Genomic DNA, 15,560 nt, shown 5'->3' with positions numbered 1-15,560 from the left:
CTTATAGTGCCTACTCTGACACCCCAGGTGGCCTTTCTTGTCCTTATGTCGCCTGCTCCGATAATGCCGCCACAGATTCTCCTGCGTCGAACCGCCCCTAGTCTCGTTCGCCTTCGCCTCAACGACGACAATCCCGCTACCCCCAGCCCCGTCGCTCCTATTCGCCGACTACCTTCGGACACAGTTCCCAGCCGGAAAACTAGACGATGCAGCGTCTCGAGGTGACGCTGCACTGCTCCTTACGCCACCAAATCCTCCACTGACATTGCCCACTCATCTGAACCTTCTTGACGTGCAAGTCGACGGTGTTTCTGTATCTGCACTGTATTTGTAGGTAAAGAGCGCTGACCTTTGTACCCGGCTGAGGAAAATAATCACGCCCACCAGGACCCCTGGTGTCCATGCCGCCAATGGCGGAACAGCCCCCGTAATTGGTATGTGTGCCGCCCGCGTCTCCTTTGCCAATCACTCCACTATTGTGCTATTCATAGTTATCGCCCACTGTCCCCACGACATCATCCTCGGCTTAGACTTCTTCTCCGCACATTCTGCTATCATAGATTGTTCCGCCAGTACTATCCACCTTGACCTGCCTATTCTGGGTCTCGCTGAACCACACCCCAGTCGCCTCAGTTCCGTCGACTTCGTTCGCTTGCCAACTTCGGCGCTGACTTACGTTGAGTTCGTGTCATCCCCGACGGTCCAGGCCCCGACGGTCTCTACATCGCGGCTCCTATGCAAGACGTCCTCCTTACACACGGGATAGCAGTACCTCATACAGTGTTATCTATTACGGCGAATTGCGTCTGCCTGCCAGTGGTCAACTTTGGCTTGACGACACAAGTGCTGCTGCGTGGGATGTCTCTGGCCCAGCTTTGCTCATTTGACGGTCATTCAATAGCATCTATTGCAGTAGACGACGATTCAGCTGATCCTCCTCTACCATCGTAGTCGGCAACTTGTACCATCGTTGACTTACAGAAGGTGATTGCGCCCGACATACCGTCGGAGCATGCTCGTGAGCTCTACCACGTTCTTTTTTCCTACCACGATATTATTGACTTTCACGATCGTCCTTTGGCCCAAACTCCAGCTGTTAAACATCGCATTAATACCGGCGATGTCCCTCCTATTCATCGCCGCCTGTATTGAGTGTCACCGGCTGAGCGTCAAGCTTTTCACGCCGAGGTTCGCAAAATGCTTGCAAAGAACATTATCGAACCGTCATATAGTCCATGGGCGTTACGTGTTGTACTGGTAAAAAAAAGGGGTGGCTCATGGCAGTTTTGCGTAGATTATCGGCACTTTAACAGGGTTAAGAAAAAAGTAGTGTGTCCCCTACCTCGCGTTGACGTTGTCCTTGCCTGCCTCCACGTTGCTCGCTATTTCTCGTCAATTGAACTTCGCTCCGACTACTGGAAGATTGCAGTGGACGATCTCGACCGCGAGTATGCTTTTGTAACACCCGACAGTCTTTATTAATTCAAAGTGATGCCGTTCGGTCTATGTAACGCTCCTGCCACTTTTGAATGCATGATGGACTCCCTTCTTCACGGTTTGAAATGGTACACGTGCCTGACGACGTTATAGCCTTCTCCCCAATGTTCACTACGCACCTCGAGCGCGTCTGAGCAGTCCTGGACTTATTTCGTCGAGCCGGTCTGCAGCTCAATGCATCGAAGTGCCAATTCGACCGTCGCCAGATTACCGTCCTTGGAAATCTCGTTGACGCAAACGCAGTGCAAACGGACCCAGGCAAGATCCATGCTCTTACGCAATTTCCTGTTCCAAAGTGTTTGAAGGATTTCGCAGTTTCATAGGTCTTTGTTCGTGCTTCCGCCGTTTCGTGAAAAATTTCGCGGCCATAGTACGACCACTATCCGAGCTTTTGAAAAAAGACGCCACTTTCCAGTGGGGCGATAACAAGGCCTCTGCATTCTCGCTTCTAATCGACCTTCTCACCACGCCTCCCGTTCTGGCCCATTTCGGTCCTTCTGCGCCTACCGAAGTCCGTACTGATGCGAGCGGTCACGGAATGGGCGCAGTACTCGCAAAACGCCAGCGCAGCCACGACCGTGTTATCCCTTACGCCAGCAGGCTCCTCTCGCCCGCGGAGCGCAACTTTTCTATCACAGAGCGTGAGTGCCTGGCCCTAGTTTGGGTGGTTGCGAAGCTCCACCCATACTTATATGGCCGACACTTTTCCGTTGTCACAGACCATCACATGCTTTGCTGGTTATGCTCACTGAAAGATCCTAAAGTAAGATTTGGTCGCTGGGTGTTACGCCGCCAAGAGTATTCGTACTCTGTCACCTACAAATCTGGCCGACTACACAAGAACGCTGACTGCCTGTCTCGCTACCCGGTAGACGAGCCTGACGACGCCGACAGTAGTGCCGCCGACGGCATTTTTTCTGTGTCTGCCTTCGCTGACATCGTCGATGAGCAGTACCGAGACCTATCACGGCGAGCACTCATCGAGTGTCGGCGCTCTACAGCTACCGACGCATCCGTTCGCCGATATGTTCTCCAGGGCGGCATTCTGTACGGAAGGAACTTCCTCCCTCACGGATCTGATGTTCTTGTCGTGCCAAAACATCTACAATAGACGGTGTTCTTTGAGAAGCATGGCGCACCCAATGCAGGACATCTTGGAGTAACCCGCACGTACGACCGCGTCCGCCGCCGCTTCCATTGACGTGGTCTCGCTTGCTCCGTCCGACGCTACGTTGCTGCCTGTGATCACTGCTAGCGTCGGAAAACACCTCATATGCTACCTGCCGGTCATCTCCAGCCGATCACCGTCCCTGTGGAACCGTTCTTTCGTGTTGGCTTAGACCCCCTTGGTCCCTTTCCCACGCCATCCTCTGGGAACAAATGGGTAGCCGTCGCAACGGATTACACCACCGGATACGCTATCACGCGGGCTCTCCCTACCAGTTGCGCCACTGACGTTGCGGACTTCCTCTTGCGTGACATTATCTTGCTTCGTGGGGCCCCGCGACAGCTGCTTACTGACCATGGTCGCAACTTCCTCTCGAAAGTTATCACCGACATTGTGCGTTCCTGTTCCATTCAACACAAGCTGACTACCTCATACCATCCTCAAACCAATTGCCTGACAGAGTTGTTAAATCGCACTCTTACCGATAGGCTGTCCAAGTACGTTGCCAAGGGCCACCACGACTGGGACATTGCCCTTCCTTACGTCACATTTGCGTATTATTCTTCCCGGCATGGCACCGCCACATTTTCTCCATTTTATCTATTGTACGGTAGCGAACCGACATTGACCCTTGACACGGCACTTCCTCCTACTGCGATCTCAGTGAGTATGCGCGCGACGCCATCGCCCTCGCCGACCATGCACGCCAGCTTGCGCGCACTCGACTGACGGCCTCGCAAACCACTCAGCAGCGTCAGTACAACGCCCGCCACCACGACCTGCAGTTTTCGCCTGGTGCGCTCGTGCTGCTGCGGTCGCCATCTCGTCACGTCAGACTTTCCGAGAAGCTCCTTTCGCGATACACATGGCCCAACCGCGTGCTGCGGCAGGTGACGCCTGTGACGTATGAAATTGCTCCTGTGCGTTCAACCTCGTCCTCTACTCTAGCACCTAGTGATGCTGTGCACGTCAGTAGGCTCAAAGCCTACTACACTGCTTGCGAGTCCTGTGTTTAGTCGCTCTGGGACGGCGCTTTTGCAGCCGGGGGTAGTGCTCCGGGACAGTATTTACGATGACAAAGAGGCGAGCAGGGTGAAAACGACGACGACGATTAGAGGCTAGCGCGGCCTGTTGCTTCTTGGCCAAGTGCGGCGCATTTCCTTGTAAATATACTTGTAAATAGCTTTTCGTCTGCGTCTTCCTACGTAACAATATTCTGGAGTTTGAGTAATTTGTTTGGAATAGGGAGATACGACCTGAGCGTAGCTAACCTGCGGTTGTGCCCCCGATACTGTTTCGCCAGCAGCCGCTTTAGACTGTGGTTTGTTTTTTACTACCTGTTTGAGTGGGCTGGGACCTTGGTGTTATTTCCAAGGTCTCGGAATCTCATTCTTGATATGGCGCGGGATCTTGACCTGGACCTAGATTGGGATGTCGGTCTTGCTTTATCCCTTTCGGAAGGCCCCTTCCGGAAGGACGTATCCCTTTGCCGTATCCCTTTCGGAAAGACGAAGAAGCACGCTTGCGCGTCCTCGGATGTGAACCAACTTGGACAGTCCTTGTAGGACACCGAGGCGGTGTCTCCCTTTATCTGGGTTTTCTTCGGGTTATCATTGAGGCAGCGCTGAGCTGGATTTAGTTGTTCTCTGCAGCTGCAGTCCACAATCACCTGTTCTCCGCCACATGGAGCGCACCGCGCTCTGCTGTCGTGCCCTTCAGGTGGTTTTTGGGTGCCTCACATTTTGCAGACTGTAAATTCTGGTTGCGGGTAACGGTGGTCCGATCTCCGACTTGTTGGCTGATTTTACACAGTTGTGCCGTGCTGCGATAAGGGTAACAAGCGAGTTCGCCACCCCTGATAATGCTTGTATCGGGGGACAAAAATTCCACAGAAGGTGATAACCGCGCTTTTAGAGTCGCCTAGCACGCTCGCTTGGGTCACTTCAACGTTTTGCGTAACGTAGCGGAGATTTGGATGGATGGATGGATGCAAAACTTTAATAACGTCCTGAGGTACGCGACTCAGCGCGCTGCGGGCCGCTCCTACGTTGGGACAGTCAGGCCTTGCCCGACCGCCGCATCGTGGGCCCTCTGGACAGCCCATAGTTGCGCCCCGACATCGGGGCTCTTGATAGCGGAGAGCCACTTGTCCTCGTCGATTTCTTCTTGGCCTCGTCACGAGGGGCAACGCCAGAGCATATGGTGTAGGCTAGCGATGTCATTGCAGTGCCTGCAAGAACTAGTGGCATAGGTGTCGGGATAAATTTTGTGGAAACAAGCCGGGTTGGGATATGAACCTGTTTGCAGTTATCTGAGGGTCAATGCCTGCGCTCTATTTAACTTCTTGTGTGGAAGGGGAAAGTCTCGCCTGCCGAGGTAAAAGTGCTGCGGAATTTCGCTGTATGTCCTCGGTTGATCTCTGTTCTCCACCACTGCGGGCTGGCGTTGGAGTTCTCTATGGTCGCGGAAAGCGAGACCTCGCGCCTTGGAGTGGGCCAGCTCGTTGAGGTTTGTGGGGCCTCCCATGATGAATCCCATGTGAGCGGGGAACCTCGTGAGAGTGTGGGTGGCGATGGTTTTGCCGTCGAGGATGCGGCAGGCTTCCTTGCACATGGCGCCAACGCTGAAGGCGCGGATGGCTGCCCTGGAGTCGCTAAAGATATTGGCATGTCCGTCGTCCAGGAGGGCCAAGGCATGGGCCACTTGCTCGGCCGCACGTGATGACGTGCTTCGTACCGAAGCGGCGTTTACGGACGAACCTCTGTGGTTGATTGACACTACCGAGAAATTGTTGCTGTTTCCATGCTGGGCCGCGTCAACGAAGCGGCTGCCGGCAGGGAGTTCTGTTGCGCGGCGTAGGAGCGCTACCGCTCTGGCCTTCCTTCTTTCTACGTTGCGCTCGGTATGCATATTGCGCGGGGCAGGCGATATTATGATGTGATCATTCTGCTCTTTCGGAAGGCCCTGGCAGGCCTCTTCGACAGTGGCCGGGGGGACGACCATCTCAGTTAGGAGTCGTCTGCGCGCCCTGGTGCCGGAGAGCCTGAGAAACTGTGCCCTTTCTTGTGCTTCTGCAATCTCTTCCAGGGTCTTATGAATATCCAACTGCAGGAGTCGGTCGGTACGTGTGTAGTTTGGTAGTCCGAGCGCGCTCTTGATCCCCCTCCTTTTTAGCTTGTCTCGCTCGGCCCTCTTCCAGACGTGCATGGCCGCTACGTACGTAAAATGGCAGAACAAGAAAGCTTGGACTAGTCTTAACAGACTCTCTTCGCTCAGGCCTCTCCTTCTGTTAGCTACCCGCCTGATTAGACCGATGACGCTATCCGTCTGTTTTGCTAGTTTGTCAATGGTGATGCTATTCGTGCCCGCCCCTTCGAGTGCCACTCCCAAGATTCGAATGGACGCGACTTTGGGAATGGGATCTCCGCAATTGGTGTAGAGATTAATGTCAATTTCAGTGGGGGGTTTCCAGTTCTGTGGCTTGCGTCCCTTTCTACTTGGGCTGTGGAGAAGGAGCTCCGATTTCTTTGGGGAGCACCGGAGTCCCGTGTTGGTTAGAAAGCGCTCTGTAGTGTCGGCAGCTTCCTGGAGAGCGGCTTCGACTTGTCCGTCACTGCCACCCACGCACCAGACAGTGATGTCGTCCGCGTAGATCGTGTGACCGATGCCCTTGACCTTGCCTAGATACATTGAGAAGTCCACCGTTGCGATGTTGAAGAGGAGTGGTGAGATGACTGAGCCCTGGGGGGTTCCTCTGCTGCTCCGCTCCATTTTCTCCGATTCCAAATCTCCAGCCTTGAGAATGGCGCATCGTTTGCTCAAGAAAGACCTGAAGAAGGCATGGAAGGACGAGCCTAGGCCAAGTTTGGAGATGGCGTCAAGAACGAACTCGTGACAGATGTTATCAAAGGCCTTCTCCAGGTCTAAACCAAGGATGGCTCTCGTGTCCCGAGTGCAGCGTTCCAGGATTTGGATCTTGATAAGCTTCATGGCGTCCTGGGTGGACAGGCCTGGCCTGAAACCTATCGTGTTGTGAGGGAAAAGGTCGCTGGTTTCCATATACTCGGCAATTCTGTTATGGATGACGTGCTCGGCCACCTTCCCTACACATGACGTCAGTGAGATTGGGCGGAGGTTGTCCAGGCTCGGCGGTTTACCGGGCTTTGGGATTAGTATGACCTTCGCCAACTTCCATTCTTCCGGTACAATTCCCTGCTCCCAAATCCCATTTATCTCATCTGTTAGAAACTCGATCGATGCGTCCTCTAGGTTTCTGAGAGCCTTGCTGTTAATGCGATCCGGGCCGCGGGTTGTCCTACCATTGAGGTCATGTGGGGCGCCGCCGACTTCACTGATTTTGAAAGGCTCGTCCAGCGCGGAGTTCGGCTTCCCTTTGTGTACTGGGTATGCCGCATCATCGGCCACAGTTTTGAGCGGCAGGTACTTCTTAGCCAACATCTTCAGCATGTCCTTTTCCGAAGACGACTTCTTGGCTTCGTGGAGCGCTTTAGCGAGGACACTTCTCTGGTTTGACTTGGTGCCGGAGTCGTCGAGCAAGTGGTTGAGAAGATTCCACTTCCCTACCGTGCACATCTGCCCGTCGATTGAATTGCAAATGTCGTCCCATTGCTGCCTAGACAGGGCTTGGCAGTGCTCGTCGATCTGCTTGTTGATCTCGGCTATCTTGTTGATCTCGGCTACCTCTCGAGAAGTGATTGCTCAGCCTCGAGAAGAGGCGCTAGCCTGCTATCCATATTGTCTGTCTGTAGATCCATCTCTATGGTTTTGGTGGTGAAGCAGACATCTTGCAGAATTAGTGCGCACCACTGGACGAGACTCTCCGGCTTTTCTCCTCGGGCGGCGCGGACCTTGCGAATCTCACGGAATTTGTACCAGTCGGGCACCGAGAACGCCTTCTTTCTTTTCTGCTCCACATGTAAGCTGTTGACCGTTATGTAGTGATCACTACCGAGGTCTGTGAGCAGATTCGTCCACATGGCTGAGCCAGCGTTTTAACAAAGGCGAGATGCGGGACAGAGACTCTGGTGGAGGAGGTGCCCCCTCTGCTGGGAAAGGCTGGGTCCGTCAGTAGAGAGAGTTCCGCATCTCCCGCCTCCTGGCACAGGCTTCTGCCCTTGACCGTGTCGTGCGTGTAGTTCCACGCATGAAAGGGGGCGTTGAAATCGCCGGCCACAACCAGTGGAGAGTTTCCGGCGAGTTTCGTTGCCCTAGGATGATGGTTTTGAAACGTTGTCTGTGATCGCTCGGGCTGCTATATACGTTAAGTATAAAAATGCTAGAGATGTTGGATTGGCTTGGGATGACTTCTACTAGCGAGAACTCCGTATTGCTAGGCCGGACCCCTAGATCGTGTGCGATGAAAGTGAACTTGCTGCTGACTAAAGTGCAGATTCCTCTGCCGTCCCCACGGAAAGCAAGAGCTTTGTATCCCTGAAGTGAAACCTGATCAGTCATCGTTTTTTGTAATAATATGACATGTGGCTTTTCTTTGTGAGTGCGAACAAACTGCTGCAGGGTGCATCTTTTACGCCTGAGCCCCCTGCAGTTCCACTGCCAAATCCTAAATTGGGTGTGTGGCACCATCCTTGCTGTATAGAGCGCCTTCCGGTGTTGCTGCTAGGGTCTCGAGGGAGATGGTTCTATTAATCGGTCGGGGAATGTGCAGTGGTGGTGGCGTAGGTACCAACGCGCCATCCGTGAAGTAAACGGGACGTATGTGAGTCGACGTCCTGATGTCCATTTCCGGCACCTTGGACTCTATCTCTGGCATTCTGTTTTCTAAGCATTGAATTTTTACACTTTGCGCGTCTAACTTCTGATCCATGAACAAGAGTCGCTGATCCACTGCAGATAGTCGTTCGGTAATCTTCTAGATCTCGTAGCAGATTGAATTCAACATTTCTTTGACTTCGGACTTGGCTTTAGCCGGTACACTTACGGGCATGCTGGGAACGGCCTTTCTTTTGGCTGGGTTGCCCGTGTGGCTTGCATCCACGACCATGGGAACGTCTGTGGTTTGGGGAGAGGGGGTCCCCGAGGGGGATGAACTAGGGACTGGAACGGCGTGAGGTCCCCGAAGGGGTTGGACAGAGGGGGGTCGCCGAAGGGATTTCTGACGGGGTTGAACTAGGGACTGGAGCGCGGTGAGGTTGGTTAGCCTTTCTGAGCTCGGAATGCTTTTCTGCCTTTCTGAGCTCGGGCTCGCAATAAGTCGATTATGCTGTGCATCTCGGCATTTTATTTCCTAAGCTTGGTTATTTCAGACGAACCATGCTCTGGCGCCGCACCCCCAGTTACCTTTAAGGCAGTTCTCCCTCCACTCCAAACCCTGTCTGCCCATGTGACGCCTTGTTTCCCAGCACCGGCTGGCTCCTCGAACTGGACCCTGTTCTGTGGGCCTTGGCAGTGGCTTCGCGATCTGGAGTGGCCGCGGGACCTGGACCTGGAACGACTCCTGGACCTGGACGGGGAACAGCTCCTGGACCTCGAGCGGTTTCTGGAGCGGGAGCGCCTGCTCGAAGATTTAGCCGGTTCGCTGTCGGCGCTTGTCTGTGCTGGCGACAGTTCTCGATTCCTGGATTCTGCATTTCTTTGTCAGATTTTGATTTGTCTTCCTCTGAGTTACGAGGGCCGTTCCTCGCCACTTGTTGGCGCTTCCTAGCTTGCTGCTTTGTTTGGAAGAAAGTGGCGCCGTCCTCCAGCCCTAAAAAAATTGGTGTTTTACGTGCCAAAACCCCTTTCTGAATATGAGGCACGGCGTTGTGGCCAACTCTGGAAATATAGACCACCTAGGGTGCTTTACCGTGCGCCTAAATCAAAGTACTCGGGTGTTTTCGCCTTAATCCCCCAGCGAAATGCGCCTGCCGCGGCTGAGCTTCAATCCCGTGACCTCGTGCTTAGCAGCCCAACACCATAGCCACTAAGCAACCACGACGGGTAATGCCGCAGCCCTCGCCATAGGCTTCAGTGAAGCGCGTTGTCATGCGGGTCCACCGTTGGGAGTAGTTGGCTTGCTCGTTGACCATAGTGGCCGGTTTCGGACGTGGTTAGGCGTTAGAAATATCCATCCGATCTTCTGCAGTCGATTCACGGCTCCTTGAGGCAAGCGCAGAGCTGTTGTCCCCTCTGGACGACGGTGTACGGGCCGCCATCTGCGTTAGCGTCGCCGATGCATCGTGCGCATTCGCCGGCGTCGACGGTTTAGTGACCGCCACCGTCCTTTACTCCTCGGAACGCTTATATCGGCTGCCACGTGATGGAGGTCTTCTTTCGGTCGTGAATCCACCGAATTGTGTCGTAGGTGCAAAAACTTGGTATCGTCGGATGTATTGAATTCATGGATGGAATTTTGTGCTCTTTGGGCGGTTAGCAGAAACTGGACCACCAGGAAAACATAGAAACTGCGGAGCCCGACGTTAGCGCACCTGCGCGCAAGTGAACCGCGTCGGCGTTCCCCTGGCCAATAAAATATGCTTGGCCTTCTACATTACAACTGCTGAAGGGGCATGTCTATTTAATGATGTCGCTAAAGAAGGTTGCTCGAGAACATCTTCAAATATTGCAACAAAGTAGACCGCACGTAGCAGTGAAACGCTACTGCGTGTTTTCGTTCACCAAGTATCGGTTAGCTGCTTCTCATAGTGAGGGAAATTGCAACCATTCCTTCATTCATGCGCTCGAGAGCTTGGTGATGCGATAACGGCTCCAATGTGACTGTACAAAGTAAATAATTTCCTATGTTAGATATTTGGAGGGCAATATGTTTCATGTTCTTTGTATTCCGTAGAGGATCGCCTTCCTTTTAAGCATGCAGATTTTTATGAAAAGCTATAAACTCTGTGAACACGCCATTAAGCAAATGTAAGTTGGGCGAAACGGACATACTTTGCTGCTAGTAACGTGACCTTCACATGAATAAACATCAGAAATTCAGTCCTTATATTTTTTTCTTTGTGGGCACATGCGTACATGGCAAATTTAGAGGCCGTCCCATTTCATGGTACCCATACTTCCTAAATTTTTAAAATCGCACCTAATTAGAAAAAAAGTGTCATAAAATTTCAAAGATCACTTAAGGCAGTATTGACACGTGTACATACCCTTTTTTCGGGCACTTAATTTTGACCACTAACAGCTTAAAGTTACCGCTCAGCGCAAGACGCGCCCGCATGTTTCGAACACACGCGAATGTTTACGATGGTTCTATTTGTTGCTGCTTGTCACCGAACTTTGTGTGATCTCCTTGTATGGGCGACGTGAATTGTGCTTGACAGGTAGATCAGATTCTCGACGATCTCCGGTTGTGGTCGGAGCTATCATTCCGTTTAGAGTGTCACTTACTTTTCTGGGAACAGATTCACCCAATGAAAAGGTAGTTTCATCCCTCAATGTTGTTCACTGTGTACTTGACCATAACTACCACGTGCCTATATCATAACCAAGCACGTCCCTCGGCTACGTCAAAGGGAAACGCTCTATCACAATGTGTCAGATGAAACTTGAATGATTTCATGTCGCGGCAAAAAGTGACACTGCACAAGCAACACATGCTTGCGAAGAAAAGCTCGGCGTATCACTTTTTGCTGTGACTGGCCGAAAGGTTCAGTTTCGAGCGACGCCGGGCGTTTCGTCCCGGGACATTTCCGTCTTATATGATGGCGGGCCCGCCTTTTCTGTGCTACCATGTCGGTAGGCTACAATACTGTCTGGATTTACCATTGAAATTAAATGAGGAGTACCTCCTATTTATCCGACTTTCAGGATTTAAAAAAACTGCGACAAGAAGGGAGTGCCTCGAAATTCACTACATAGGCAACGGCCCCGAAAGCTGTGCTAAAGAGACTTTAATAAATTCTCTTCATTAGTCTACTGAAGCTCACATAACTTCTCTGCAAGGTGTGTCAGACTCGCCTAGGAATTCCCCTTAAGTAATGCCACCTTTTCTACATTTACACTTCCTATAGAAAAGCTGTATACTCTAAAATAATCATGCATAGGAGAACGAGAATGACTCAATGTCGTTGAACAATTAGTGCTTTGCAGAGTGAATGACACTTCTGTAGTAGCTTTTGTGGTCCTGCGAAAGACCGATATTTATGTGCGTGATACAACATGCAATATTTTTTGTAATGGTAATTTTTTGCGGTGCAATAAATGCAGTTTCTATTTTACCAGTGACGTTATGTTTTGTATTTTATTCCAGGTTTGCAACGAATCAGATTCGGCATATTTGAAACACATGGAGACACAGCTCGGCGACTTATATGCGGCTACATACGATAAGTCTCGATGGAGAAAGAAAACGCTCGTTTTTGGATATTTCCGGTCCCCTGAGCATTGGGTGAGCAAATAGAGAAAGTCGATATATCTCACGCCAATAACCATTCAGTCTGTTCGAAAACGAGGTAGAAAGGGAGCACCTAAAGGTGTACTCAAAAGGATGTTTAGACCGAAACGCAATATATTATGGTGATTCTACAACGATGAAAAGAAAGATTAATACAAGAGCGGGTGATAAACCAGTATTAGTTAATATCGAGACTATGGCCTTTACCGCACCTTGAAATTTTCGCGCCTCCGAGGCACGAAGCCATGAATGATCGGTTTGCAGCCAAGCCTTTTACATGGAAGGAAAGAATTGCTATCATCTCATAGTTTTCGCCGGTCTCACTGTATTTGATCAGCAGGTGTTTGATTATTCTGGAGACCGAGCAACATCCTCTAGCCTTGCATAAATATACACCAACTGAGACTATCGCATGACTATTCACAGGCACTGTTCTCATCTTGTTTATATCTGAATACCGTCAACTCTGCGACATTTAATTCCTGAATGCGTGCACGATCCTACATTTATTGCATAGTTTTAAACATATTGCGCTAATTTTAAGTCCATTTACAGCCATACTACAAAAACACTTTACGTAGCACCATTTCAGAGCATTATTAACATTGCTCTGGTGCTCTGGCCACAATTGGCCCTTGCACCATGAAACACCACACATCATCATCATCAACTGCATCTTCTTGGACCATGCTAATTGTGACACGTAAAATATAGTTTGATTCTATGCTAAACAAGCGAAAAACAGAACAGTGAATGTCAAAACTTGCTATTTCACCGCAACTGTTCCAATTGAAGAAATTACGTTGACAGCTATGCCATCACAACGCCTATTGTCATTTTAACGTCGGCAAAGGAAACGAAAAATATTGTACAACTTTTGAGGAAAACAACGAAGCAAGACGCTGCCCTAAACTATCACCATTTGTCAAGTGTCACTTATGTCGCTGCACCTTGCTAAACCGTTGCGCACCTCGAAGTTGTCCACGGGTAACGAAGTCTGAGAGCAGTTACAAGTCCCTCCCACAGCAAGAGATGGTGCAAGTAAGCAGTAGCAGCAAAAATTACCCGTTTCCTGATTCCCAAACTTTCCTTTCCCAACATCAGCGCCCCCTATCTCGATCATCGTCCATTGATGTCCGATGCTCGTGAGAGTAAGCAGCTCTTAGAGGTACTTCGCAGGATCCTAGTAGATGCATACATGGCGTGATGAATAAGCGCATACACACGCGCACACTCCATGCAAAGGACAAAGCGTGAAGAATGAACGAAGCTGAATGCACCAGCGACGCTTCTGCTTCGTTAGCGAGCAACGATTTATCCCCCCCCCCCGAATATGGCGCGAATGTATGCAGAAAACTGATATGTGTATTAGCATGAAATACTTTTTAGCTGCTGCTGTCGACGAACTTCAAGTAACCTTGAGTCAAAAGCTACAGGTGTTATCGGGGCAGACAAATGGGAGCATCCGGACAAGCTCCGAGAACAAAACGAGGTCCTCCCACCGTTTGTACATGACCACATTACGTACGCTTGTTAGTCCCAAACAAGTTTTAAAAAATATTGCTTCAGGATTCCTTCTTATGTTTATTCACAATATCACTCAGGCTGTAACTTATAGTAAGCTGAAGTTTTGTCGTTTCCGACAGCTACGTTGAAAAGGCAGATACAGGACACCATACACTTCAAATCTTGGATCCGGAATTTGTTGCGGATCTACTGCCTTCACCGCTGTGGTGCGTGGCGCCGGAGGAGTCTAGAGGAGCTGCATGGTTTCCATAAGAGAAGCAGAAAGTTAGGAGAAAGGATTACGTCTCGCAGTCAGCCTTGACAAGTGAACAGTCCGTGAAGCCAGCCCTTTCCTCAGTGGCGGCGTCGGGATCAGGGAGAAAGAATCCAGACTTGCTGAGACATTTCGTCGCAGCTCTTTCGGGCGCTTTCTTTTTCTAGCTGGGCTCGGTCTCCCTGGCGTCGTTCGCTGCCTGCCGGGCTTCCTCCATTCTGTTTTCTCCTGGCTGGAAAGATTGCATATGGAACAGTACACAGCATGGCGTGGTGCAGTGTAGTATTGTGGGGTTTACCGTTAGGAATATGCACTACATCCATTTTAAGCTTATGGCTACCTTCATCCAATCAGTCTGCCTTCCCGGTTGTCGTTTCTTGTTTGCATCTGCATCGCTTAAGGGGGGCCGAACAATTATTTTTTTCGAATGGAGAACGCCTTAGTTGACTGATGATTCATTCAGTGAAACTTTCACTTTGCGCGGGCTTGCGTAGAATTACTTTGCCATGTTCTGTTTTTTATTTGTAAAAACCTGCATTTCTTGAGGCATGTATTAGAAGGTCATTATCAATGAATGTTTGGAGCTTTTTTATGATAATGCAGCTGGTGATTTGCACACATTGGAGAAATATTCCACCATGGCGTCGCTGAATAAAGATATGAGTAGCGCGTGCCCGTTGACTTTTCTTTGGAACATGTGTGTATGTGTGTATATTTGTGTTTGTGTATGTGTGCGTGAGAGAGAGCGTGTGTACATGTGTGACATGTGTGTGGAAGGGGGAAGGTGTGCGTGCGTTCCTTTACCATTTGATGAGGTCCGTTATAGAGTATCCGTGCCTTATTGCGAATTCATCAGCTTCTCGTAGAATGAGCAGCATATAAATATGCGTACGTTTTCATTAAAAAACGCGCATACAGTAACTGTGCTGTATTTGTGCTCTCGTTCATGCAGTTGTCAGCCGAGAAGTACAAAATCACATATGACCACACCATCGCTGTTTATGACGTCAACTACGATTACGCTCCCAGCAATTGCGAGCCCAGCATCCATGGTTCATACACTCGCACCAAGCACCTCAAGCTCGAGACCCAATTAGTCAACAAGTACCCTCGCCAGGCGCCGTTCGAATGCATCCATGCTGATTATGTTACACAGAGTTAATCTTTATGCTCAAGAATAGTTTCAGTCATTAAAGCTTATGTTCTGGCACATGTAATATTCAGTATTTTGTTTGTTTTGCCATCTGTATCTCTTGCAAGCTCACATATATAACAAAATGGAACAACCCATTTCGCAAGAGTAGAAAGCATAATAGCGTAAATAATATTTTCTTTTTTTTGCAGTACATGTTCTTGATTTCATACCACTGAATCATTCCGCAAAAAACAAACCAGCTGAGTGACGGATAAGTTATGACCTTCCTAGTAGTTTCTTTGGTCGACTAGAAGACATTGCTTGATGCTGGCGCATAAGAAAAATATTTAAAATTGACACCTCGATGAATTACCTTTTCTAACGCCTGAGTGCAGGATCTTACGTATGAACATGGCCAAGGACAATAATTGGCCATTTGGCACCAAAAAGCTCCGCTCATTCTTCAGTGCCTATGCAGAAGTCAACGCATCGCTGACACCGATTGTTGACGGGGCCACAAAAGGCACCACTACGTGTACTTACAGCCCGCACTAACCCTGCAAAAGGCTGAGTCGACGACTAACGAAAAACGGCGCCGGCCTTGGCTTTCCAG

General features: G+C 50.3%; 1 protein-coding gene across 6 annotated transcripts in view; it reads left to right on the top strand.

Annotated features, from left to right (window-relative positions):
- The window catches only part of LOC135921763 (uncharacterized), a 238,070-nt gene that overhangs the window by 176,373 nt on the left and 46,137 nt on the right, over positions 1–15,560 (top strand). For 5 of the 6 annotated variants that reach the window (XM_065456063.2, XM_065456062.2, XM_070523497.1 and 2 more), the window contains 2 exons: positions 11,889–12,026; positions 14,765–15,048. In XM_065456063.2, coding sequence (XP_065312135.2) covers positions 11,889–12,026; positions 14,765–14,974 — 348 coding nt within the window. In that variant the 3' untranslated portion in view covers positions 14,975–15,048. Of the gene's footprint in view, positions 1–11,888; positions 12,027–14,764; positions 15,049–15,560 lie in introns of those variants that run through there. The other variant, XM_070523495.1, reaches the window with a different exon arrangement.

Source organism: Dermacentor albipictus, chromosome 8 (genome assembly GCF_038994185.2).
Source record: "Dermacentor albipictus isolate Rhodes 1998 colony chromosome 8, USDA_Dalb.pri_finalv2, whole genome shotgun sequence".
NCBI lineage: Eukaryota > Metazoa > Arthropoda > Arachnida > Ixodida > Ixodidae > Dermacentor > Dermacentor albipictus.
Note: the sequence above shows the minus strand (reverse complement) of the source record. Positions and strands in the feature narration are given on the sequence as shown.